Here is a 25,904-nt window from a genome sequence, read left to right on the forward strand (position 1 = left end):
GTGCTCGGGCCGGAGATGCGGTGGGCAGGGAGCTCGCGGCTGCCTGCTCCGGAGCTAACTGTCTCTCCTTCAGCGCTCGGTCCTCCCTCCTGTGGAGGCTGTGTGGACGGATTTAGCCCTGGGCCGAGACTGCTGAGGTAGTTACTCCCCCCGCCCCTCCCCTCCCATGGACGTGTCTGAATGTGACAGCCCACTCCCCTGCAGGGCAGGAATCCGCCTATGAGGGCGATCGTTAAACTCCTAGGAATGCCATCCTGGTAACCGTGTCCACAGACACCTAACGGACCACTGGTCCCAGAGGGCAGTGCTCTGGAGAGAAAGAGAGGAAAAAAGTTTAGCTTTTTTTTTTCTCTGAACAAATCATCTGGTGCTGTGCTCTTCTGGCTGCATCAAGTTACCTCGACTGCCACGTACCAGCCTCCTGTGTCCCTCACTGCTTCCACAATCAGCCGATTCATCCCCCTGTTCTAAATGGCTGTTAGAAAGTGCCCCAGCACCTGCGCGTGCAGCTCTGAGTCAACTCAGCCGGGGCGCGGGTCTGCTGCACGTCGCCTCAGAGCTGCTCGATGTAGTGTGCTTTTTATACTTAAACGCTCTTAAGAGACCACCTGTTTATGTGAGACGTACTCATACATTCTTCCTAGAAGCATTTCCGTATAATTCAAATAAAATATCGTTCCACAGGTTTGCCCTGAGGCCTTTCTTGGTTTGTCCTGTAGCTTAGCAAGGGCGCCTCGGGCCCCGGTGCAAGCAAAGACAATTGTCAACTTAGTCTCCTATGTGAGCAAACAATATGGACATAACAGAGGTTCAATCAGTCCCTATTAACCTACGGTCCCGGTGTTACTGCACCCACTGCACTGTTGATAAAGGGTTGCCCTTGCGTAGAGGGGAACTGCGCATGATTGAATGGACAGGGCAGCACCACATCAGTCTCATCCTTATCCCAAAGGCTCCTTCCTCTGCAGGATGCGTGGACCGAGAGGACTCCCAGGCACCCTAGCGCCTAGCGTCACAGAGCACAGCGCCGAGAGTGAGTGGCTAGCCGGATTCGGGCACTTACGCAGTAGCAGCTCTGGTATCTGCCACTCACTGAAAGGCTAGTAAAACCCAGACTTCAGTCGGATGTCTGGCACCGTTCAGCATCTGCACTGTATTTGCTCTCAGCCTCACCGGGCTTTCGTTAGCCCATTCACCAGATGAGTCTGCTGCGTGCGTCTTACTCTCTTACCTCCTCTGACCTCTGCAGCCTGCAGCAGCAAGGGAAGGGTGATGAGCAGTGCAGTGAGAGCCGAGTCCCAGGGCCATCTTTTCGTTTTCCACCTTGTGGACCACCTCTGCATCTCCATGGTGAAAGCCCACAACTGTGAAGGGAAACGTGAAGCACCGGCTCCTGCCCGTCCACAATCCAGGTCCCAGGTCTAGACTGCCATAGGTGAGGAAGAAAGTTGTGCTGACAGAGTGGAGGGGTGGGCGGGAGGGGGAGCTCGAGTCTGGGATCCGCTTCTCTCTTGTGTCGGTGGTGCCCAGCTGCTGCAGGCCCCAGCGCGATGCGTCCTCCCCGCTGCCCTGGCTCCAGACTGAAGGAGGGTTGCCGGCTTTAATCAAAAGGCAAAAGTGTCTTTGGTCCTCCTTAGAGTCACACCGTCAGAGGGCCGGCCCAGGGCGAACAGAAGCCCCCCGCCCTAGAGAAGAGTGACAGCTCGGCCCCTCCCCCGGAGACTTCCAGCCCAGGCAGGACCCTCACCGACTGCAAGGACAGAATCCCCAGCCCGGTAAAGACACTCCCCGGCCATGACAAGACCCTCCCCAGGACTGCAGCCGAGCCCCCAACCTCGAGTAGCGAGCGCTGCCTCCGCCCCCTCCCCAAAAGCAATCCCCAGACAGCATCGCACAGCACTCGGGGAATGAAAGGAATGGCAGGAGAGTGTGAGGCGGAGACAAATGGCTTTTCTTCCAGATGGCAGGTCCTGGCTCCATGGACAGTGACTTGTGTTCTCGAATGCATCTCTGGTCCTAATTGTCCTATAGACATGTCATCTTATCCTCTGTGCCTGGGAGAGGGATGATACTCATTTACAGTGTGATGTTTTGATTTACAAATACCTAATCAGAATTTCTCTTTTTTTGTATTTAGGTGCACGTCTCCTCCCGAAGGGCTAACAAGATTCTGTAGAGTCTGGGCGAAGTATGGTTTTGCACCGAAGTACCAGATCTGGAGTTGTCCTGTCAAAACAAATAAATGAACCATCGAGGACGCTGATGACTTTTAGAAAGTTTACGACGGCGCTTGCCTGTTGCTGTTCCTAGGCATAGAAACATCAGGCGACTTAAATGACCATTCCCATTAATATAATTTATCCCATGAATACTTTCATATGTCTGTGAGCTGGTCAACAGTAAATAAGCAAGCAAGTGGTAGTGCATGCTTTTGTGTATGTTTTTGTTGCAGGCACTGGATTTGAAGTATAATTCGTGTGCGTCACAACCTCTGCTGTACCTTTGCCTTGCCTTATCCCCCTGACGTATTAATAGTCGCAGCGTCCTTGGACACACTGCAGTGGAGTCACTGCAAACCGTTTTATGGCTTGTAGCACATTCCTAGCTCTGGTATATTAGCATGACCGGATTATGAGATTGGAATGGTGGTCACTGTGCGCCCTCCTCTTGTGTACACAGATGGGCCTTTGTTGCACTCGTGGCCAGCAAGTGAGGGGTTAAGCAGGGCTCTGAAGAGAAAGAGACTTTTTAGAAGAACCTGATCTGACTCAGACGAAACCCACAAGTGTTCTTCCACATTCCTGTCAGCCAGCTAGCACCCTGCACATTGCCTTTATGCATTCATGGGTCCTGCAAATAACGTTTTTTGAACTGCCCAGCTTGACTAACTCTCTTCCACACACAACAAATTTGAGAGAGCTCTTGTGATGTGTATGAAAGGCAACAAATGTATTCATTTCAGGAAGTGGGAGATACATCAGAGTTTCAGTCTTTTTAGTGACACAATAATATGTTTGTGAGAGAGAAGAGTCAAACAGGAAATAGGCCCTCATTCCATGTCATCTGACAGAATCTAGTGCAAAATATACCATTAAAACACAATTTGCACATTGTATCAGATTGGCTTTAGCACTTGTTACCAAAATTTACACCACGTCTAGGGAATAACAGTCGTGCAGCCATTTTTATTAGGTCTTTCTGAAGTGACAGCGCAAACTGTCTGTTTGTGAATGATCTATTGTCAGCTTACAGTAGACTTAGAGGCTGCCTGTTGCTTACATTAGTTGGTTTTATTGTCGCTTTCATTTGCTTCTTATTTATTTGTCAGCTTGTGTGGACTTGATTCCTCTTCTTGCGTTTGTCCCTTTCCTGGAGCAGGACCTAATTATCTGCATCTTTCCACTTCTTAATTTTTGGGCACTCGTTTTTTTCTTTTTTTGGGGGTCAACCACCATATCACAATGCATGTGTTTTCCCCCTCATCCATGCTCGATGTTGCTGTCTGTCACCCATTTGCTGCCACCCCATATGTCTGAGAATTTCTAGAACAATATTCTGAGGGGACAAGAGGAGAGGAGGTAAAGTACACAACCTCCCTTCAATATAAATTTCACCTCAGGTGTCTTATACGAATTGGTCCATCCCAGCGGAGGTTTATATTTTAAGTAAAACAGAGCTCTGTCACCGTTGTGACGGAGTAACCTGTCCGTCAATATCTAACTCAGGCTCATAGTGTTGTTTAAAATACCCACACACACCCTATTGGTGTCATGCTTCATCCTCGGGTGTCATCCTGGTCCCTAAAGATCAGGATGGGCTCAACAATAATCAAGGGAGATTTAGAATACTTTTTCCTTCCAGGGTTCTTATCTAAAAATACCCAGAAAACACCTAAGGTATCCCTTTTATTGCTGGTGTTTCTGGCATGAGTAGAAATAAGTTATTAGGGAGGATGTGGAAGTTATGATCTTATGCCCTCTCTTTGCTCGTCAACATGTTTCAATCCCTGTTATACTAAGCTAGTGGGTCCAGGGATCTCATCGGGACTATAAAGAAGCATTAGTATTCCCCAGAACAAGTCTTATTCTTATTGATGTCTGGACTACAGATGACTACTAAACCACAAACAAGACACATAGCATGTAATACACATAACATGTACTTTAACCGCTTGGGTGCCTTGGATGTAACGGTTACGTCCTGGGCAGCACCACTCGGGTGCCCAGGACGTAACTGTTACGTCCAGCACCCTGCCCTCGGAGGAAGCGCTAGCGCTCCCCCCCAGGGCCTCCCACTCCCCTCACATGGGTAGGGATGGAAGGAGAATCGCTTCCCCTTCCATTCCGCCCCACCCTATCTAATGATCTCAGAACACGATCACGCACTGACATCATTAGAGGCCGCCATCACGCTGGAAGCCATTTGCTTCCAGCACGAGGAAGGAGAAACAAGGTAAGTTTCTCCTGCGGCCGGGGAGGGGGGATTTTTAGTGAAAGGGACATCGGGGGAAAGGAAAGGCATTTCCTTTCCCTCAATGTCTCTTTCAGCATTCCTGCTGCCCAGTCGCGATGCTGTCGGGCAGAAGGAATGCCCACTAGACACCATGGATTTCTGTTTTGGTCAGTTTTTGTCACTTTCATGTCGAGGGGAGCAGCCCCTTAGGCAAGGGTCGCTCCTCTAAGAGGACATAAAGTTTATCGCTTTTTCTGCCCCCCTTGGGGCCATATTGGCCTCTTATTTTTAGGCTGATCTGACCCAACACCATGGATTGTTTATGTTTTTTTTTTTTTGTGTGGGTCAACCCAAAGAGGAAAAGCACATTTGGGCAGTTCTATGCCCCTTTAGGGCAGATCGGCCTTTTTTTTTTGGCCCATCTGTCCCCAAGAGTGGCAGAAACCACTGAGAGCCAGGGATCTTGTGTGTGTGTTTTTTTTGTGGGGTGTGGCCCCTTGGGCAAGGGTCGCCCCCCAAAGGGGGCAATATATTTTATGCCATTTCTGCCCTCCTTGGTGGCATGTCAGCATTTATTTTAGGCAGATCTGCCCCCAAAGGGGGGCAGAAGCAACGGAAACGCTAGGGATTGTTTATGTTTTTTGTGTCTTTTGTGTGGTGGGGCAGTCCCTTGGAGAAGGGTCACCCCCCCCCCCAAAGGGGGCACAGCACTGTTGGGCAGTTCTGCCCCCCTTGGGGGAAAATTGGCCTATTTTTTTTTTTAGGCCCACCTGAAACCACTTAGCGCCAGGGATCTTGTGTGTGTGTGTTTTGTGTTGGGGGTGGCCCCTTGGGCAAGGGTCACTCCCCAAGGGGGACAAATATTATTTACACCATTTCTGCCCCCATTGGGGGCAGATCGGCCTATTAAATTTAGGCCCATCTGCCCCCAAGGGGGGCAGAAGCCACTAAGGCACCAGGGATATTTTTAGTTTATTTTTTTTTGTGTGTGGGGGATGGCCGTTGTGCAAGGGTCACCCAACCAAAGGATACACACAACTGTTGGCCATTTCTGTACCCCCTGGGGCAGATCAGCCTAGTTTTTTTTAGGCCCATCTGCCCCCAAGGGCGGCAGAAACCCTTGAGCAAGGGCCGCCCCAGTTTTTTTTCAATTTTATTTTAATTCATGAGTTGGACTTAATACAAAATAATATGCAAAAGTGACCATAACATTCCAATTTAAAACCAGTGTAAAGCACTACATTCTCTAAAAATAAAATACTTTTACCAAATACCCCACCTGAGTTCAAAATCCATAATCCTTCACATGCAGTACAAAATGCGAATAAAATGCATCCAATTAATGAGATTAACTTCTTTACAGAAGGATCTTGGGCTGAACCCAAATCACTCTTCGCTGTTCCCACTAGGGTGCAACATACCATACATGCAATGAAACCCCAGAAAGCAACCACTCTTAAATATTTTACCAAAAACGTAATAAGATTGGCTACCATAAAAAACGATGAAAGCCTATACCTAAAATTCAAGAGGGAAACTATACAGATACAAAAGCTGCAAACCCTCTGCCCATCAAGCAACATGAACATAATAACATTAATAAGATCTGAAACCCCCTTCTCCCTAAAACTCATTAAGAATCATATATGGTCTTTACCCTGCCGAGGTAGAATAAATACAAAAACTCAATAACAATTTTAAAAAGACTTACAAAATATAAAATCCCTGTGACAAAATAATTCATTCAGCGGGTTATACAACGTTTCCAAGGCCCCTCTAGCAGAATAACTGTTAAAATTCAAATAGAGGGGTTTCAACCATTTTTCCTAAAAGTTGCTAAAACAAGGCAGACAAACACAACATGCTTGAGGTTCTGCACCCCCAGTTGGCATAAATCACAAATGTTTGACGGACCATCCCATTTGGAGGTAAGTTCTCATAGTGGCAATCTATCTAATCTCAACAAGATTAAAAAAAGCCGTACCCGCTGTGGGAGAGTCCAGGCTAAGTATGGCTGGGAGTATTTAAACATTACAGAATTAGTCAACATTGTTAGTCTCCTCTTTAAGAAACTGGACTCCAGATCTATAGAAAAACTTTTAGGCCATGTTACTTCTTTCAGGGTTTTTTTTTAAGAGCGATCAATGGTAGTGATAGAATAAAATCAGGATCAAGGTCAAGCAATTGCACTGCAAGATTATAATTTCTGAAAAACTTATAATTTTCTCTTAAACTGCTAAAGATTTCTGTAAAAACTAAATGTCTCAGGGAAGAGTTCCTACTTTGCACCAGGCAATACGCCCTCTGAATCACTGTCGCAAGGCCCTGTACAAAGGTGCTCTTAGTACCGAATTCGAGCCTAAGGGCAGCCCCTGAGAATGAATTACTACAGGAGGCCAGACGTCTTAAAATCTGTTCGTCGGTCTTATCGGGAAAGCCCCATTTAGAAATCTTAATACATTCTATAGCATAGAGAAGAGTTGCCTGTATCTTTGCTTGATAAGCAGTGAGAAGATGTAGAAAATGGCACCGGCCGACTGCATTAAAAAAAGCCAATAACCCTTGAACTTGAGAAAAAGCTTTACTAAAATTATTACAAATGTGGTCTTGGGCCCTGAGTGAGTGGGATAGAATTTTCCTCAAAAAGCAATATGTTTTTACTCGCTGTAACTTATGTTGACTCAAGAACCAAGAAAAATAGATTTTTTTACCATACCTTTTCCCAAGAAAGCAAACTACTGGAGATTTAGATATATTAATTTGCAAGTGGTACTGCATAGTATACTGATTTAGGGTGACTAAGCGCTGAGTTAAGCCTTTCGGAGTAAGGTCAATCACAACTATTTCATCTGCATATAAAAGGCAAGAGATAGATCGACCTCCAATCTTGGGTGCAAAACCAACTGCATTCGATAAATAAACCGGCAAATTGTAAAAATAAAGAGAAAAAAGCAACAGAGCCAATAGGCAACCTTGCTTCAGACCATTTTTTGTGAAAAATTCAGAGGACAGGCCCTGCTCTCCTCCTAAAAGAACTTTGCACCAGGTGGAAGAGTGCAAAGCAAAAACCAAGCGTAACAGGTTTGGTGGAACGCCCACCTCATGTAGTTTCTTCCATAACATTTTCCTATTTACCTTATCAAAGGCTGTTGAGAAGTGAATAAAAGCAGCATACACATCTCCACCCCTGAGCTGAACTTCTTTTTCATTTACAGTTTGCCATATAAAAATATTATCCAGAGTATTATGTTCCTTTCTGAAGCCTGCTTGCTCCAGAGGGAGAATCGCATTGTCCTCCACCAAAGAAGATAAATGCGTTAATATGCTTTTAGCAAAAATCTTACAGGACCGTCCAGCAACGCAATTTGATGATAATTTATGGGGAGAGTTTTGTCTCCCTTTTTATAAAGGGAGACTATGACATTCCCTGTCCAAGACTCTGGGATTTTACCTTGAGAATAGCAGGCATGAAATACCAGGTGGAGAATTCTTGCCCAGAGCTGAGGTTCTTGCTTAATTACTGCCATTGGAACCTCATCTGGGCCTATAGCTCTAGATGCTCACATTGACCTTATAAATCCCTCAATCTCGATAACAGAAGGGGGCTCAAAACAATTAATTTCCGCTATATTACTTCAACTCGGGACCACTCCCTTTAAATCTAAATCCAGATTTTCTGTGTAAAGGGAAAGTATAAATTCCCTCCAAACTGCTTCAGCTATCGAGCGAGCAGTGGAGTATTTGAGGTTTCCACACCCTTCAGATATAATCGAAGAGAATCAAGAATTTTTGGACACAGAGGCTTCCCTCCATGCTACCCACTTCTGATCCTCCTCTTTCTTCCTTATACTTCTCTTCATACACATTCTTCTTCTTTTTAGGAGGAATATTTTCCTATTACTTTCCCTAGACTCCTCATCATATCTTTTCCTTACCAATTTATTGATTTCTCTATCCAACGGTAGGACCGATAACTTTACTTTCTTTTCAGCGAGTTTTTTACACTTTGGCTGATCACTTTGAGTAATAAATCTTATGAGTTTGGGAAAATTGTTTAACGGATTCCCATTCCAATCAGAGATAGATCTTACAGAAAATTCAAGGACATCTTTAACATGTAGAATTTTAGCCGGTGTCCAATAAATTCTACCCATTTTTTCCATTAAAACTGATATCCAGGGGCGTGGCCAACATGGCGGCGTGAGCGGACGTGTTTTGTCCTTGCTCCGCCGCCTCGGCCTCTGACATAGCTTTGCGGCCCCAGATGGAGTAAAATCGGGCGGTCTGAGGATCGCATCGGACACCCCGGACGGTGGGGTGCCCCGGAGGGCCCAGGACGCTTGAGCAACCGCCGAGCGGGAGGGCGGAGCTGTGGGACTGGTGCCGACGCCTTCAAGCGGCGGGCGGGGCCTACGGCAGCTTGGGCTGTGCGGCGGCCCTTGGGCCTTGTGGCTTTGCGGCCCTGGGGAGTGGTGCTGCGGTGGCCCTTGAGGGCTCCGCATTGCTGGTGCTCAGTGGGGGCTGCGGTGCGCTCCTGACGAGGCACGGATCGCCGGAGCCTGAGAGCAGCAGGGCCTGGGCCCTTGGCTGGAGACACGAGCCAGCTGCTACTGTGATGGACATCTAGACCAGGGCGATGATTGGCCCTTGGTGAGGCTGGACCCAGGGCCCATTGATCGGCGGTGCAGGCGGCCCGCGGAGGACCTTATTGGCTTCGAGGCATAAGGAGCGGCTGAGAGGCGAAGTGCATTACCACTGAGAGAAGAGGTTGGTGGTGGTTGTTGATTACATTGGGCCTAGGGTGGCCCGACCCCGAGCGTACTTTTGAGGAGACTTCGCTTGAGCCGGACGCCCAACGCGGTGAGGGAGCTGGAGTGATGGCGACTGCTAAGGGCAAGCGGGAACGGACTGTTAAAGATATGCTCACAGGGGCTCGCCCAGGGCCGGGCGGAACTCTAGAGGGGCAATCTGCTGCGAGGTCTCTGGAGGAGAGGGGCGTGGTGGAAGAGGATGAAGGGGCCCCAGTAACGAGGGGCTTTCTGGCCTTCCTGTTCGACTCGCCCAGGAGCGATCTCCAAGAGCTTCGGCTGGACATTTCCCATGAGGTAAAAGAGCTGAGAGCAGAAGTCACCTTCCTCGGTGAACGGGTGGCACAGGTTGAGGATGGTGAAATCTCCCCGGTAGAGGAGGTGGCGGATCACCAAACGAATGCATTCGCTTGCGGGAGTAACAGGATCTCCTCCAGCTTGCGGTGGAGAACCTAGAGAACCGCTCACTCCGGCATAATATTCGCATTAGAGGAGCACCGTCTGGGGCTGAGAAGGGCAACATCGGAGAGTTTGTGGCGGAGCTATTTCGTTCTGTTCTTGGCTTGGAGGAGTCCCGAGAGATTACGCTGGATAGAGTACATCGGGTGGGTTGGACTCGGGGTGAAGGAGATCGCTCCCCGGACATCCTGGCATGAGTCCATAACTATGGGCTTAAGGACAGTATACTGCAACGAGCACGCAATTTGCCGCAGATCCAATTGAGAGGGCTCCAGCTTCAATTATTGCAGGACCTTTCGGCACAGACTTTGCAGAGGCGGCGTGAATTTAAGCCTATTACGACCACAGGACGTGTCATATTCTTGGGGCCACCCGTTCCGTCTTATCTTTCGCTGGGAGGCCCGGCTCCATCAAGTGAAGTCCATATCGGAGGCGAACCAGATCCTGGTGGAAGGTGGGAGGACCCGGGTGTGAAGCCGGGCCAGAGCGGAGAGGACCGACTGAGTTGGAGGAGAAAGGAGAGGAGGAAGCGACAGCGACCTACCGCGTCGGAGCAGTTATCGGAGCGGAAGTCGGCAGTGAGCAATGTGGCAGCTGGGACCAATATTTAAGTCTGGGTCACCTGAGGATGGCTGCGTAGCACCGGGTCGCTTATTTGTACGCCTACGGGCTGTCAAGGAGGGGCCTTGGTGGCAGGGTGAACGGGCTTAGCTAGTGAACTTGAGGGGGATCCACCGCCCAGCCGAGACTTTTTCCTCCTTGGAGATGAGATTGAGAGGACTTTATGGTTGTGAGCACCTGTTGTGCGTAGTGGTTGTTTGTTGGTGTGCTTCCCTGGGAACCTGGTCTAAGAGTAGTCTTGGAGGAGCAGCCCCGTGCTCCTTGCCCCTGGGTGACCCACTCCTGGCGACGACATGACAGTTAAATGTATAAGTTTGAATGTTCGGGGGCTTCACAACCCAACCAAGCGGCTAGCGATTCTGTTGGGTCTGGAGAAATCGGGGGGTCACATTTGCCTATTACAAGAGACCCACTTGTTACATAAAGATACGTTCCGCATGCGCTCGCGATGGTTCCGTAGGCAGCTTTGGTCCTCAACTACTACGAAACATGTGGGGGTGGCAATATTGCTCTCGCGGACGTTTCCGGGGGAGATAGTTGGGAAGATACATGAAGTTCCAGGTAGGTCCATGGCTATTAGAATGCGGCTTGAGGGTTTTATTTTACCGTTGCTTCCCTTTATGCCCCGAACTCTCAGCAGGAGGCTTTTCTTGAGGCAGTCAATCTCCCCTGTACTTAGTTCGCCAGTCAGCGCTATTTTAATAGGGGGTGATTTTAATCTAGTGATGGATAATGAGCTCGACCGCTCGGGCCAATACTTTGGACAGACTGGGGCAGTGTCGGAGATGTGACGTCAATGGTTGGTTGAGTGTGGGTTGGAGGATGTGTGGAGGAAGTCCCATCCTACACTTCGAGATTATTCCTTCTATTCTGCGGCGACCAAGACCTACGCCCGGCTTGATCTTTTCTTGTCCTCGCAAGAGTTTATGTCTCAGGTTAGAGAGGCTACGATTGAGCCTAGGGCCTTGACTGATCATGCCCCTATTACTGTGGAATTGGCCATGGAGGTAGGTTGTGTTGGTACCCCGAGCTGGCGCTTTAAGGACTCCTTGCTTCAGAGTGAGTCTGCAGTGGAGTCGCTTCGACGTGCGATTGTGGATTAAATTGTTTTTAACGATGATCGCAGCACCTCCATGGAGATTGTCTGGGAGGCGTTGAAGGCAGTAGTACGGGGTGAGGTTATGGCATTGTCAGCAAGGGATAACAGAGCGAGGAGAAAGGGGAGAGAAAGGTTAGAGCAGAGAGTGACTGTCTTGCAAGAGAATCTGGCGAGAGTTAGAGAAGGCAAGGTAGCAGCTGAAGCGACTAGACTGGGATAGGGCGGAGTACGCAGTAGCACGTCTTAAGCATAAATGTTATATCGGGAGCAACAGATGTGGAAAGCTACTAGCGCATCGGTTGCGAGCACAACGTGCGGCGTCGACAGTTAAACTGATTCATTCCCCTTCCGGTGAAGTGGCCTGCGCAAGTGATCAGATTGCTGAGGCCTTCGCGGGGTTTTATCGGGGAATATATGCGGCGGATGACTGGGACGATGCGGCCCTGGACTCATATTTGGAGGGTGTAGCAATCACTCCTCTTGGGGAGAGGGAGGTGATGTTATTAGACCAGGAGATAAGGCTAGAAGAAGTTATATCGGCGATTTCCTGCTTGAAGAATGGGAAGTCTCCTGGCCCAGATGGGTTCACGGCGCTGTTTTATAAGACCTTTTGTGTGAAACTCGCCCCGCTACTCACCCAGCTTTTTAATTCCTTTCAGACGACGGGGACCCTGGCGCCTAGCATGCTGGACACTACTATTGCTGTTGTACATAAATCGGGTAAGAATCCGGAGGACTGTGCTTCGTATAGGCCGATCTCACTTCTAAACATAGATGCCAAATTATTCACAGAGATACTTGCCTTCTGCCTTAATCCTTATATGCCGGGTCTTATTGATCCCGATCAGTCAGGTTTTATTCCAAATCGACAATGCAGTGATAATACGAAGCGGCTTTTGCATCTGATAGATAAAATTGATAGATCTCGAAGAGAGGCGCTTCCTTTCAATTGACGCTGAAAAGGCGTTTGATAGGGTTCATTGGCCATACCTTTTTCGGGTTTTGAAGCATTTCGGCCTGGGTCCGGGCTTCAGATCTTGGATCCAATGTGCTTACTGCTCCCCTAGAGCGGCGGTTCGAGTCAATGGTGTGCTCTCTGCATCGTTTCCGGTTGAGCGTTGGACTAGACAGGGATGCCCACTTTCCCCCCTCTTGTTTGCGCTTTATATGGAGCCCTTCACACAGCGCTTGCGAGACAGCCCCTTGGTTTCTGGTGTGAAATTTGGTGGAGACCACCACCTTATTACCCTATACACAGATGATGTGATTCTTACACTTGCTGAGCCTGCCACCTCTTTGCCTGCGCTTATGGAGTTATTAGTTGAGTTTAGCCAGGTTTCAGGATTTAAAGTGAATATGCAGAAGTCTCAGGTCCTTAGTCTGTTTTTGAGTACAGATCATGAGGAAGATTTGAGAGCCCGATACTCCTTTATTTGGTCGTCCTTGCGCCTTTTCTATCTGGGGGTTGAATTAGCGATGTCTGCCGCAAAAACGGTGAGCCTAAATTACAAGAAAGTGGTACGTGATATACAGAGGGATCTGGAGGCATGGGGGAAACATAAGCTATCTTAGCTGGGTAGGGTGGCTGTGGTTAAGATGGCGGTATTGCCGCGAATACTATGGGGGTCATTCTGACCCTGGCGGTTGGTGACCGCCGGGGTTCACCGACCACGGGAGCACCGCCAACAGGCTGGCGGTGCTCCGTCGAGCATTCTGACCGCGGCGGTTCAGCCGCGGTCAGAAACGGAAAGTCGGCGTCCGCTGCTCGGGAGAATCCTGGAACAGGATGGCAGTAGGGGGTGCCGCGGGGCCCCTGGGGGCCCCTGCAGTGCCCATGCCAATGGCATGGGCACTGCAGGGGCCCCCGTAAGAGGGCCCCACAAAGTATTTCAGTGTCTGCAAAGCAGACACTGAAATACGCGACGGGTGCAACTGCACCCGTCGCACCTTCCCACTACGCCGGCTCCATTCGGAGCCGGCGTCCTCGTGGGAAGGTAGATTTGCCCTGGGCTGGCGGGTGGCCTTTTGGCGGCCGCCCGCCAGCCCAGGGCAAATCTCAAAATACCCTCAGCGGTCTTGCGACCGCGGAGCGGTATTTTGTCGGGGGAAGACTGGCGGGCGGCCTCCGCCGCCCGCCAGTCTCAGAATCACCCCCTATATTTTTCAGGTGCTCCCGTTGACCCCACCCCCCCGGACAATTGCTACCCTACAATCCGTGGTCTTGAGATTTATATGGGAGGGTCGACCGGCGCGCTTACCGCAACAGGTTCTATATCGCCCCAAGAGCAGTGGGGGATTGGCGATCCCGTGTCTTCTGAGATATTTTCAGGCAGCCCAGCTGCTCTTTCTTGTGGAGTGGAGTCGCCCACTCACGGAGAAACACTGGTGTTTTATGGACCAGGCGGTGGCGGGCTCTCATATTTGGAAGGAGCCTTGGCTCCTGCGTAGGCATAGGGCTGGAGGTCTTTATGCATCTCCAATTACTGGGACAATGCTGCGGGTATGGGATACGGTGGCTTGCCGTCTAGGTCTGACTTATTTTCCCTCCCCGATGACCCCCATAGGTGTGAACCCTGACTTTGAGCCTGGACTACGCCTGGAAGGCCTTAGACGCTGGTATGAGGGGGGTTGTAAGAGAGTGGGAAGTCTCTTTGACGAACATGGGGTTTTGTCCTTTGACCAGATGAGAGAGGCCTATGGCCTAGTGGAGGCGGATAGGCTGATGTATTATCAGGTTCGGCATTGGGCTCTCTTACCGGCGAACAGAGCTTTGGTGGATAGACCTCTCACGCCATTTGTGAAATGGCTGTTCCTAAAGAGGGATGATAAGAGAATTATCTCGGAGCTCTATCGTCTTCTGCAAGGGGTAAGCCGTCCGCCTGAGTCAAAGGGTCAGCTGAGATGGGAGAGGGAGCTGGAGAGAGAACTCTCGGATGAGGAATGGGACAGCATATTCTATAGAATACATCATACAGCATATAGTGCAGCAGGGACAGAGACATCATATAAGGTCGCTTCTTACTGGTACTACACTCCGGCGCGGTTGCATGCATGGGATCATGATAAGACAGACCTTTGCTGGAGAGGGTGTGGAGCTACAGGTACACTGGTACATCTGCTCTGGCACTGCCCCAAGTTACATCGTTACTGTGGAAACATTATAGATGATATAGATGTAGCGTTCCAGGTCATGATCCAGATGTTCCCATCGTATATTTACTGGGGCTGCCCAATCCCCTTACTTTCCCTTTAAGATCTCTAAAAGGAAGGCAGGTAGCCTTAGCACTCAATGCAGCGTTGCAATTGATTCTAGCTCTCTGGGGTACAAATAGGGTCCCGACTCGCGTCTCATGGCTCCAGAAGCTCTGGTTTATTCTCGCAATGGAGAAACTTATGTTAGCCTCCCAGCAGTGGGTGGACGACTTGGGCGCATTGTGGAAGCCATTTATTCGGCTTCTTTCTGCAGAATTTACTGAACTGACATGCCCGACCTACCGGAGAGTCTTGAGGCTGATTTGAGTCATTGGTTGGCGTGCTGCGAGGGGGGATTGCTAGAGGGGAAGTGCGATTGGATAAGGAAGGGGTTAAGGAGGAGAAGGACAGTTGGATGACACAGTCTCTCAGAGGGAAGCACTGTTAAAATGTTTCTTTTATATGTTTATGTGGTTCTCATCTGCGGGCTGTTATTTTGGAGGACTATTGGCCATCCCCAGTGGAAACATGGCTTAGCAAGGAGAAGATTCTTTGGGGGGTCCATATGAGCATGGTTTTGAGACTTATGAGAGATACCTTTGTATGAAGCTGCGATACTGCTTTTGTGCTGATATATATAATCTCTGCCCTGCGATGAGTGGTGTTTTGTATGTTTATCCTTTTATAAAACAATAAACAGATTTGATCTTAAAACTAATATCCATACCCTTTAAATTCCATGACTCAGGCATAGGTAACTGGATTTTTAGAGATAGATTGAGAATTTTATGATCTCTTCACTGTATATCAGTAATTTTCATATCCTCCACCAGTTGGGTGATAGCATAGGAGGCCATCATATAATCAGTAATAGAATTACTTTGTGAAGATTTGTGGGTGAAGGCTGCAGGGGAATCAGAGCAAACGTGCCCATTTAGAATAATACAACAAAGCCCCTTCAATAAAATCCATCCTCTTTTATCTGTCCTAATTCTAGGGGGGGAATAGAATGAGAGTGATATTCATCACAGTCTCCCTCTCTAAATCACAAAAGGAGGAAACAGATAGGTTAGAGATCTTACAGTTTAAATCCCCCATAATCATTACCTCATCTCCACACTCCTGTGAGTTTGAGCAGACAGCAAAAATAAGATCAAGCATATGTAATAAAGTTGAATCGTGATCCTTCTCTAGAGGGATATAGGTAGTTACTATTAATAAGGGAAATTTCCTACCATTCTCCAGCCTTAAAAACGATCTCACAATCTGGAAAAAATTCGAAGAGACTGAAAGAATAACAAAATCCCATTTATAGTTGTTTCTTGACAACATAGCAACACCCTCTTTTGCGTGAACTTTCAGAGAAGGCTGGCCTTTGTACAAAGAACCGAGTACCCCTGACAAGGGAAGTCCCATACCCTCCAGGTCTCCTAGATGCAAATTAAGTCAGCCTTCCATGACCAGATCAAATCTAATTTTTCCAAGTGATTCCCCAATCCTGCAGCATTCTAGGAGACCACTGTGAAATTAAGGTTAGTAACCAGGGTATAGTGGTTTTTCCTTCGCCCAAGTGTTATTTCCTGCCAGCCAACTCCAATTTTCCTGATAGGAACCTGAGTCGAGAAGGGGGGTTTCTCCCATACATTTCTCCACTCTTTCACCATGGGACAGGGAAACTGTCACTTTACCCAGAGCGGAAGGAGAGAGGTCCAGCACTTGGTTGCAGGGACTATTAATCATAAGAGGATCAGGGGGAGATTTCTGCCACTTGCACATTTCTTCTTCCCATACTGGGAGCACATCTATGCCTCTACATAGCAATTGCTCACAGTTATCTATGATCAAATTCACAACGATTTTAGAGGTAAACCAAACTTTCGACATTAACTCATGTCCCCTCCTATCGAGAGATATACAAGCAATATCCCTGCTATCAATTCATTTTAACTCCTCAATGTCAGCAAAATAAGAAATGAAAAGGGAACAATTTAAAACGAAATTCTGATCGAATGGAGTGGGAAACTCCAAACATTCCGGAGTCATCATGTGCTCTTTTTCAGGTTCCTTCCTACTGGAAACTGTCCCGCCCTTGTGACAATCAGAGGCTATATTCGAAGACCCTGTAATCACATTCTCATTACAATATGGAGCAGTACATGGATTTAAATCTGATACATCAATCACTGAATCTGGTGATTTTTTATATTGCCAACCCCAACCGGGGGTCAAATCTTGTATTCCCCTGAGGAGCAACTGTCCCGCAGTTCTCATGTCCTTAGGCATCTCCTTCCTCTGGACCAGATCATGATCTTCCTGATAATTCAAGGGCCCATCGGGGCCCATACTCTTAAACTTAACCTTTTTTGATTTTTTTGGGGAAATGCATTGTTTCACCCTTTTCCCCCCTTTTTCTTGCCGATTTTCCTCGCTGTAACCTCTTTTACAGCTGATCTCCCATTATGTTCTGCATAGAGCGAGGAGCAGAGGAGTCTGGGTAAGAAAATGTTGTGGGATCCATGCAAGCCACACCCACCTGTATTCCTCCAGGTGTCTAGTTTTAAAAAATGTCTGGGTTTGGTAGGTTTCCCTAGATGACCGCCACTCCTGGGACCAAAAAACGCAGGTGCCCCACCTGCAAAAACAGGTAGTTTTGTTATAGATCATTTTGATGTGTCCATGATGTGTTTTGGGGCATTCCCTGTCGAGGGCACTAGTCCTACCCACACAAGTGAGGTACCATTTTTATCGGGAGATCTGGGGGAATGCTCGGTAGAAGAAAGTTTGTGGCTCTCACCAAATTCCAGAATTTTCCAGCACTGAAATGTAAAGAAAAGTGCTTTTTTAACCAAATTTTGAGGTTTGCAAAGGATTCTGGTTAACAGAACCTGGTGAGAGCCCCACATGTCATCACATTCTGGATTCACCTAGGTGTCTAGTTTCCATAAATATATAGGTTTGCTAGGTTTCCCTAGGTTCCGGCTAAGCTAGAGGCCAGAATCCACAGCTAGGCACTATCAAAAAAACACATCAGATTTCAACGTAAAAATGTGATGTATCCATGTTATGTTTCCTGTCGCAGGCATTAGGCCTACCCACACGAATGAGGTACCATTTTTATCGGAGACTTGGGAGAACACACAATAGAAGAACAAGTGGTATTGCCCCTTGTCTTTCTCTACATTTTTTCCTTCCCAACGTAAGACAGTGTGTAAAAAAGACGTCTGTTATAGAAATGCCCTGTAATTCACATGCTAGTATGGGGACCCTGGTAATTCATAGATATGCAAATAACTACTGCTTCTCAACACCTTATCTTGTGCCCATTTTAAAAATGCAAAGGTTTCTTTGATACCTATTTTTGACTCTTTAACTTTTACCAAATGAATTGCTGTATGCCCAGTATACAATGAAAACCCATTGCAAGATGCAGCTCATGTATTGGCTTTGGGTATCTTGGGTTCTTGATTAACCTACAAGCCCTAAATATCCCTGGAACCAGAAGTGTCTTGCAGACGTAATGGTATATTGCTTTTGAAAACCTGACATGGCAGGAAAAAGTTACAGAGTGAAACGTGGAGACAAATGGCTGTTTTTTTTCCACCTCAATTTCCTATTTTTTTTCAGCTGTTATTTTCTGTAGGAAAACCTTGTAGGATCTAGACAAATGGCCCCTTGCTGAATTCAGAATTTTGTCTACTTTTTAGAAATGTTTAGCTGTCTGGGATCCAGCATTGGTTTTACACCCATTTCTGTCTCTAACTGGAAACAGGCTAAAAGCACACAAAATAATAACCATTGGTATGTCCCTGTAAAATGCCAAAATTGTGTTGAAAAATGTGGTTCTCTGAATAGAGTCTACCTGTTCCTGAAAGCTGGGAAACCCTTTGTTGGTGCCATTTTCAGGTGAAAACCCACATGCTTTCTTCTGCAGTCCTTTTTTCCTGTTTTTTGCAACAAAAAAAAAACCAAAAACCTTTCGTTGTATTTTGGATAATTTCTTGGTCTCCTCCGGGAGAACCCTCAAACTCTGGGTACCTCTAGAATCCCTAGGATGTTGGAGAAAAAGGACGCAGATTTGGCGTGGGTAGCTCATGTGGACAAAAAGTTATAAGGGCCTAAGTGCGAACTGCCCCAAATAGCCAAAAAAAGGCCTGGCACCTGAGGGGGAAAAGGCCTGGCAGCGAAAAGGATAAAGACAATTTTTGCCTTTGTTCAGTGCACGGTTTTCTACTTTGGTTGCTTGAAAAAGAAAGGAAAATAGACAAAAAAAACACAAACATTTTACAAACATATTTGTTGTGAATTGCTCTACATATGTCATTTTGTGATTATCCTTCTTCTCACAGTCCACTGGACAAACTCTTGTTTCATGCGATACTAGAAAACCACTCTTGTGAACACATGTACTATAAGTGCGCTCTTTAGCTTTTCCAACACATGCGCATGGTTATGTTATCTCTATTCAGCTAAAAGTGAATGTATGCACTATGTTGTAATCATTACGAACTGCAAATGCCCAGACAGTAACCTACCCTTGCTATGTAGCCTATTCGCTACATGAGAGGAGTGTAAGGAATGCTCCTGTAGTCAAACACTAGTAGTTATAATCAGGCGTGGAAAAAGCACAGATCATAGAACGGCGTAAGGAAAGAAAAACAGAGGTATGCATCTTATAAGTCAATCTCCAGGTGACCTAAAAAGCATTTCTTATCTCTAAAGCCGCAATGCCACATTGAGTGATGGGGAACCCACTTACCTCTTCAAGGGTAACATGCCACTTCGCAACCTTCTTGGTCTGTGTGTTTTCACCTCCGCAAAGATACTGTATGGGACCGGAGGTACTCCATATACACTTGCATCTGAATTGCTGCCCCAAGGAAGCGCTCCTTCATTAACGTGCTCTGGTTCATCGCATCAGGGCGGAGATCGCTTCGTAGCCGTATAGGGGGTACAGGGAAGCATAGTTTCCAACTAGTGCAATATCGTGTGGCCTCTTGAAGGCTGCGTGTATACTCTGCTTTTCTTGAGATAAGATATGGCTTATTTTCTGCCTATGTCCTACGGAAAAGACACAGATGATACACCATATAAGTAGAAATGTAGAAGTTCTTATCTATCAGGCCCTATTACCACAAATAGAAAGAGCGGCCAAATGGGAATGTATATTTTCAAAGGGCCTCCATTATTAAAACACAGTGGGGTAAATATAATTTTGTATAAAAAATACACTAAGGGCCTTATTTACTGTCGGTATGTCACTTTGTATATGGGAAAAAGTGACCTAACGCAAGAGGCTAGTAAATAAACCCCTTAATGTCTATACCTCATTTACAGTGAGCAGATCATATAAGTTCAGATCACACCATGATAAACTGGGGCAGTGGGATGTCATCATTTAGTTCAGTGATGTAAGTGCATAATCTACATACCCATCTCTGTTTGCAATACAGTAGGGCAGGGTTCTGCAAGGTCGGTCCTGGAGAGCTGGATCCATGCCAGATTTTTAGCATATCCACATTTAGAAAAAAGATGTTTCAGAAATCTACGTATTTCTAAATGTGGATATGCTAAAAATCTGGCATGGACCCGGCTCTCCTGGACCAACTTTGCAGAAACCTGCAGTAGGGCCTTGGACATTTTATATTTTGTTTCTTTTTTTCCATTACTGTCCGATATAAATCATTCTCTGAATGGGTTACTTTCTATGAAATGTGGTCTTAGGCAAGTAGTGCTGCGCAATCTGCACCGACAAAATAGCCCGGTTATGTCATAGCACTTTTTTTGTTTCCTCTTTAGCTATGCTGCACAGCATCACTGATGCTCAATAGCATGACTAAAATCTATTGGCAAATCCAATAGGTTCCAAAGGCAAAACCTTTCGGCTTTGCCTGTTCTTTTGCATGTCAGCCCTTTTTCAACGGTTTCTGCCTTTCAGTTTCCCGTAGGCAATGCCTGGAGAAAACTGCACATACAAAAATCCATAATTGAGTGCAATTTGCACGAATTCTATGATAGACTCAAAATGTAAAAGCATGTTTACAAGACAAGCCAATTAACCACTAATATTTTCAAACTAGAGGTATGTGAACTGGGAAACTTTATTTTTGAGACTTTGGGGAATTCATATTTGTTTTAATGATCACCAACTTGATGATCTTAGTGATGATGGTGACGTTTTTTTTTTAAAGAAGGAAGGTAAAAAATCTTGAAAATATTTTTGCCAGGAGAGAAATTAATCAGAACCATCAGTGCAGACCAGGCCATTATATAAGGTTACTAGCTGTATAACATCACATGAGTATTCTGTTCAGATAGACAGATTTTGATTTGAAACACTAAAAGGTAACTGAGATATCTTAATTTACATGTAGCATGTAAATCGGAGAACTACTTGCTTTAAGTCCCTCCAATTGGAAGTTAGATTTATAAAGTAGTTGGAAGAATGTAATACAATAGTAGACACTCATGTACAGAGGGGATTCACTTTGTGAACAATTTCCCAATCATTTAGATGTATCCGTTTCTGAACAGCAAATAGTATAGGATATGGACATCTTGTCAGTGTTTCAGGAAGGCCTACACAGCAATGTGGCATTAATATTGTCTACTGACTTACATTTTATGAAGTGGGTTGTATTTCTAAAAAATAAAAATAAAAATATCTAACTGCAATCTATACCTATAATATAATAAAAATGACACAAATATCAACAGTCAAAAAAGTAAAGTACGTTTTAAAATACCCACCACCATGATATTTACAATAGATCTATCAAATATAAATAATTTTAAAAATAATAATGCATTTGTTGGAAATGGTCCTTTCTGCAGGATTATCCTTAAACTTTTTGTCTTTCTCCCCTTTCCTCTGACCCTCTTTTTGTTGGCTTTAGGACTCTGGGCACTTTACCACTGGTAACCAGTGCTAAACTGCAAGTGGTCTTGTCCCTAAAACTTGGTATAATTGGTTTACACCTGTTTGGCTTATTTAATTTACCTATAAGTCCCTTTTAAAGTGGTATACCAGATACCCAGGGCCTGTAAATTAAATGCTACTAGTGGGCCTGCAGCGCAGATTGCGCCACCCACAGAAGTAGCCTTTCAAACTTGACTCAGGCCTGCCACTGCAGGGCCTGGTTGCGCAGTTTACTGGCACATTGACTTGGCAAGGTAAACTATTTGCCAAGGCCTAAACTCCCTTTTTACTGCACCCAAGTCACCCTTAGGGTAGGTCCTAAATAGCCCTAAGGGCAGGGTGTATTTAAAAGGTAGGACAAATATCTTTATGTGTAACATGACCTAGCAGTGACAAACAGCCTATTTTGTTTTTCACTGCTATGAGTGCTGTCCTCACATAAGTTTTCATTAGGGTTTCTCTTGTACATGTCTAAGTGGTAATTTCTGATCGTTATGGGGTAGTGTGGGCATGTTTGGTATGTTTGGAATGGTAGTGAGAAATCCTGCTTACTGGAGTAAGTGGGTTGTACATTACTATTTTGGAAATGCCACTTTTAGAAAGTGGGCATTTCTCTACGCTTATAACTCTGGTGCTTTGCAGCAAGACTCCAATCCACATCTAGGGCAGGATAACAGCTCCACTTTGTGCATTCTCCCCAGATAGCCATCCATCAGGGATTGTTAGGCGTGAAAGGGTTACATATACATGCGGATGGTCTTCCTGGGCTTGAAGAGAGGGAGGCAGGGCACACTTTACAATTGTATAGGCTGTGTCCTGCATTCACACATAGGGCTCACTTACCCCCTACTGATGTCTGGAGCTGGGGTAGAGGAGAAGGGAAATTCTTGGTTCTGGTCAGATCTGGCTGGAACCTTCTCCCACCTTCTAGGCATTTTGAGTATAAGAAGAGGGGCTGTAACCCCATGTTTTTAGAGCTCTTTTGGAACTGGGACTGTACCTCTGCCAGAAGGATGGCTGGACTGCTCAAAAGACTTATCTAGACTGCTCTTCTGTGGTTTCCCTGCTACCTGCTGCTGCTCGGTGTCATAAAGGACTTCCTTGACTGCTTTCTGTTTGTTGCCCTGCTGCCAGCCTGTTCCCTGCCTCTGGACTACATAGGCACTGCCAGGAAGAACAACCCTTAATTGCCTCTATTGTTCTGGCCTCTCTGCCTACTGCTGCCTGCTTTGTGTCCCTTTCAGAGTTCTCCCAGGGGCCAGCGTGGGGAAGATGTTGTACATTGGCTGACCATGGCCCTGCAACTGTAGCAACTGGGGAAGCATTATGTGTCATACTGGTGCTGGAAAGTAGCACATGAAGTGTGCTTCAGCTTGAGAGTGTACTACCTTGTTCTGCTGCTAGAGCTTGGTGTTCTCTTCTCCGCATACCGCTGCCTGCAACACTGGTGTGTGAGGATCACTTCTTTCTGTCTGTTGCTTATGGAGTACCCAACGAGACAACCAGGGGAGGCTAATCTCACCACCGCTGTGCTGCTTAGGTCATGCATGGCCTCAGGAGGATTGCCAAGAGTGCCATGGAGAGGAGCACTACCCGTGAGGAGTAGGGTGATAACTCTCATAGTGGCCAGCTGCAGTGGCAGGGCATGGGAGCGGCTGCTGCCTTACTCACTTCGGCAAGTGGGAGACTCAGCGGAGTTTCCCTGCTGAAGTATGCACGTGGGGAGCCAAAGGGGTGTTCCCCGCACCACTAAAGCTATTGAATGCCCCCCACCTTCTTGCATTGCTTTGAGCTGGCCTGGGCCCTGTGGGCAGTATAAAGGATTGGTTTGGCAACTCCCCAAGAGAGGTGAGGTGTTGCCCTCTTTAGGAACTGCAAGAAGCCGTCTAGAAGGGGCTCCGATGCACCCAAAACACCCGGGCCCCAGGGAGATACCATAATCCCTGTACTGGGCGTGATGGTGCTCGGGCACCATGACCATTTCACTACTGCAAGTGTTCTCACAGAGCTTTAGAGAATTACCACATAAGACCTAATGTAAGCACAGAAATGTTACACCCACTGTTTTAGTGACAGCAATTCAGTTATTGTGTATGCGAGAATTAATGTGTTTTCCACCTAGTATCTACCCAATGTATGTCACTAGGGACTCCTAGAACCAAGAATAGTGAATGTAACTTAAGTATTTACAATGTGTGCACACTTATGATGCCGCCTATGTTTATGCTTGAAGGTACACATGTTTTTCCATGTCATGAGATGCCCTAATGTATGTCACCTGGTTTTAATTTAAGACATGTACTTGTGATTTATGTTGTAATTTTGTAATACATGACGACAATATAAGAAAAATATTTTCATCCAACCTGTGTAGAGCCTCTTTTGTGGTGTATTTATTGCGTTACTGGTGCGAGTGTGTTGCACAAACGTTTTACACATGACCTCTGATGATAAGCCTGACTGCTCTGCACCAAGCTACCAGGGGGTGAGCGTAGGTTATCTTTAGTGTGTAACTTTCTCGCCCTGCCTAGAGTGGTAGTTTCTGTCTGGCTGAGGTGCGTACCCTAGCCAACCAGAAACCTAATTTCTAACAGGATTTAACAAACTATCTACTACAAAAATGAAGTGCTTCAAAATATCGATACACAATTGGAACATGTATTTCAATTGAATGGAAATGAAACTTAATAAAATGTAATTATTTAAAAGTCTATCTAAATATATCTAATAGTTAAACAACATTTACTACATAAACTTGAGAAAACCTATATTTGCAATTTTTTGGAAAGTTAACAATTAAAAAATATGTTTAATATTTAAAAACATATATGAAAAAAGTAATTAATGAACACATCTATTTGTATTTAACATATGGCATTCAATGTAAATAGCATTTAACATTAAAAAAATAAACAGTCAAAAATAAAAAATAATAATACATCAAACAAACATATATATATATATATTTTAAAAAAATCACCAACAACACAGAAGTAAAAATAACATTGGAAAATAAATACATCTTTCAACACACATAATCTATAATTATTCAATTACTGAGAATCATTTAAATAATAATCAAAATGCAGTAAAATTCTTAGATAAAAACACTTATAAATTAATTATAAAAGCCAAAGAACAAAAACCAAAGTAAAAAAGTCTAACATGTATTTCATTAACTACAAACCCCCAAACAGTATGTGAGGTTGAGGTTTGCTATTCTAATTCACATCAGCAAACATCATGAAAATTCGTACAACAATGAGGTGGGATTTTCTATTCTAACTTTAAGTCAACAAAATCAGACATATCACATATGTAAAAAAGCGAGTCATACTATTCTAACTTCATCCCCACAATCCTTCACAAAGACATCTGTTTTGGGGGAGGGACAGATTTTCAATTCTTACTACAGACCCCATAAACTGAGGACACTGCATCTATTTGGGGAAGTCATACTTACATGTCTCACTTTAGTACCACAAAAGCATATATATTTCAGAGGGAGGACAAAGGAAGTGATAACAGGGAGGGTCAGATTTACTACTCCAGTCGCATAAACACAGGGCAAAGTGAACATTATGTTTTTGTTGGGGGCCATAATCAAATTAAACAAACTTTGAGGGAAGTGAGTTTATTTGATGGGTTTGTTTGGCTATACTAACTGTAGTGCCAGACAAATTGTGGGAAGCACATATATTTGTTTAAGTCAATATTACTACTTTAAATCTGGCCCCACAAACATTGGCAAAAGTCTATGTATTGGAGGGGCAGTGGGTTTAGATTTACTACCACTCCAACCCAGCACAAATTGTGGATATTACACATATTGTGGATGGAACGGTCACTATCAAAACTCAATCCCCACATAGATAGAGGAAAGAACATAGAGTTGGGGAATTCTGATTAGTTTTACTAATTCCAACTCCACAAACACTGAGCAAAGAGCATATATTTGGAGGTGTCAACATTATTATTCCAGCTCCTGTCCTACAAGCATTGGGAGAATTACATACATTTCTCGGGGGCAGATTTATTCAGCTTAATTCAGCTCCACATACATCAGTGAAAGTGCATATATTTTGAGGGTTGAGGGTGGCAAATACATGCCACATGCATGTATTTGCTGGTTGACTATTTAAGCCCCAGTTTAACCAGCATTGTGGAAAAAGCTAACATTCGGGACCCGGGTGGTACTGTTCAACTCCAGGCAAATATTTGTGGGGGGAGGTAACATTTTATCTCTAGACCCAAAACATTGGGGAAAATGCATATCTATGAAGGGGCAGATTTACTTCAGTTAACTTGAACGGTGGAAAGAGCATATATTTCAGGGTCATATTTGCTCTTCTATCTC

At 45.7% G+C, this 25,904-nt stretch overlaps 1 protein-coding gene across 5 annotated transcripts in view; it reads right to left on the bottom strand.

Moving 5' to 3' along the window:
* COL11A1 (collagen type XI alpha 1 chain) overlaps positions 1-1,742 on the bottom strand; it is a 360,373-nt gene extending 358,631 nt beyond the window's left edge. For 3 of the 5 annotated variants that reach the window (XM_069232190.1, XM_069232193.1, XM_069232189.1), the window contains exon 1: positions 1,232-1,742. In XM_069232190.1, coding sequence (XP_069088291.1) covers positions 1,232-1,349 — 118 coding nt within the window. In that variant the 5' untranslated portion in view covers positions 1,350-1,742. The remainder of the gene's footprint in view (positions 1-1,231) is intronic. The other 2 variants (XM_069232192.1, XM_069232191.1) reach the window with 2 other exon arrangements.
* Between the last annotated feature and the right edge of the window lie 24,162 nt (positions 1,743-25,904).

Source organism: Pleurodeles waltl, chromosome 4_2 (genome assembly GCF_031143425.1).
Source record: "Pleurodeles waltl isolate 20211129_DDA chromosome 4_2, aPleWal1.hap1.20221129, whole genome shotgun sequence".
NCBI classification, from domain to species: domain Eukaryota; kingdom Metazoa; phylum Chordata; class Amphibia; order Caudata; family Salamandridae; genus Pleurodeles; species Pleurodeles waltl.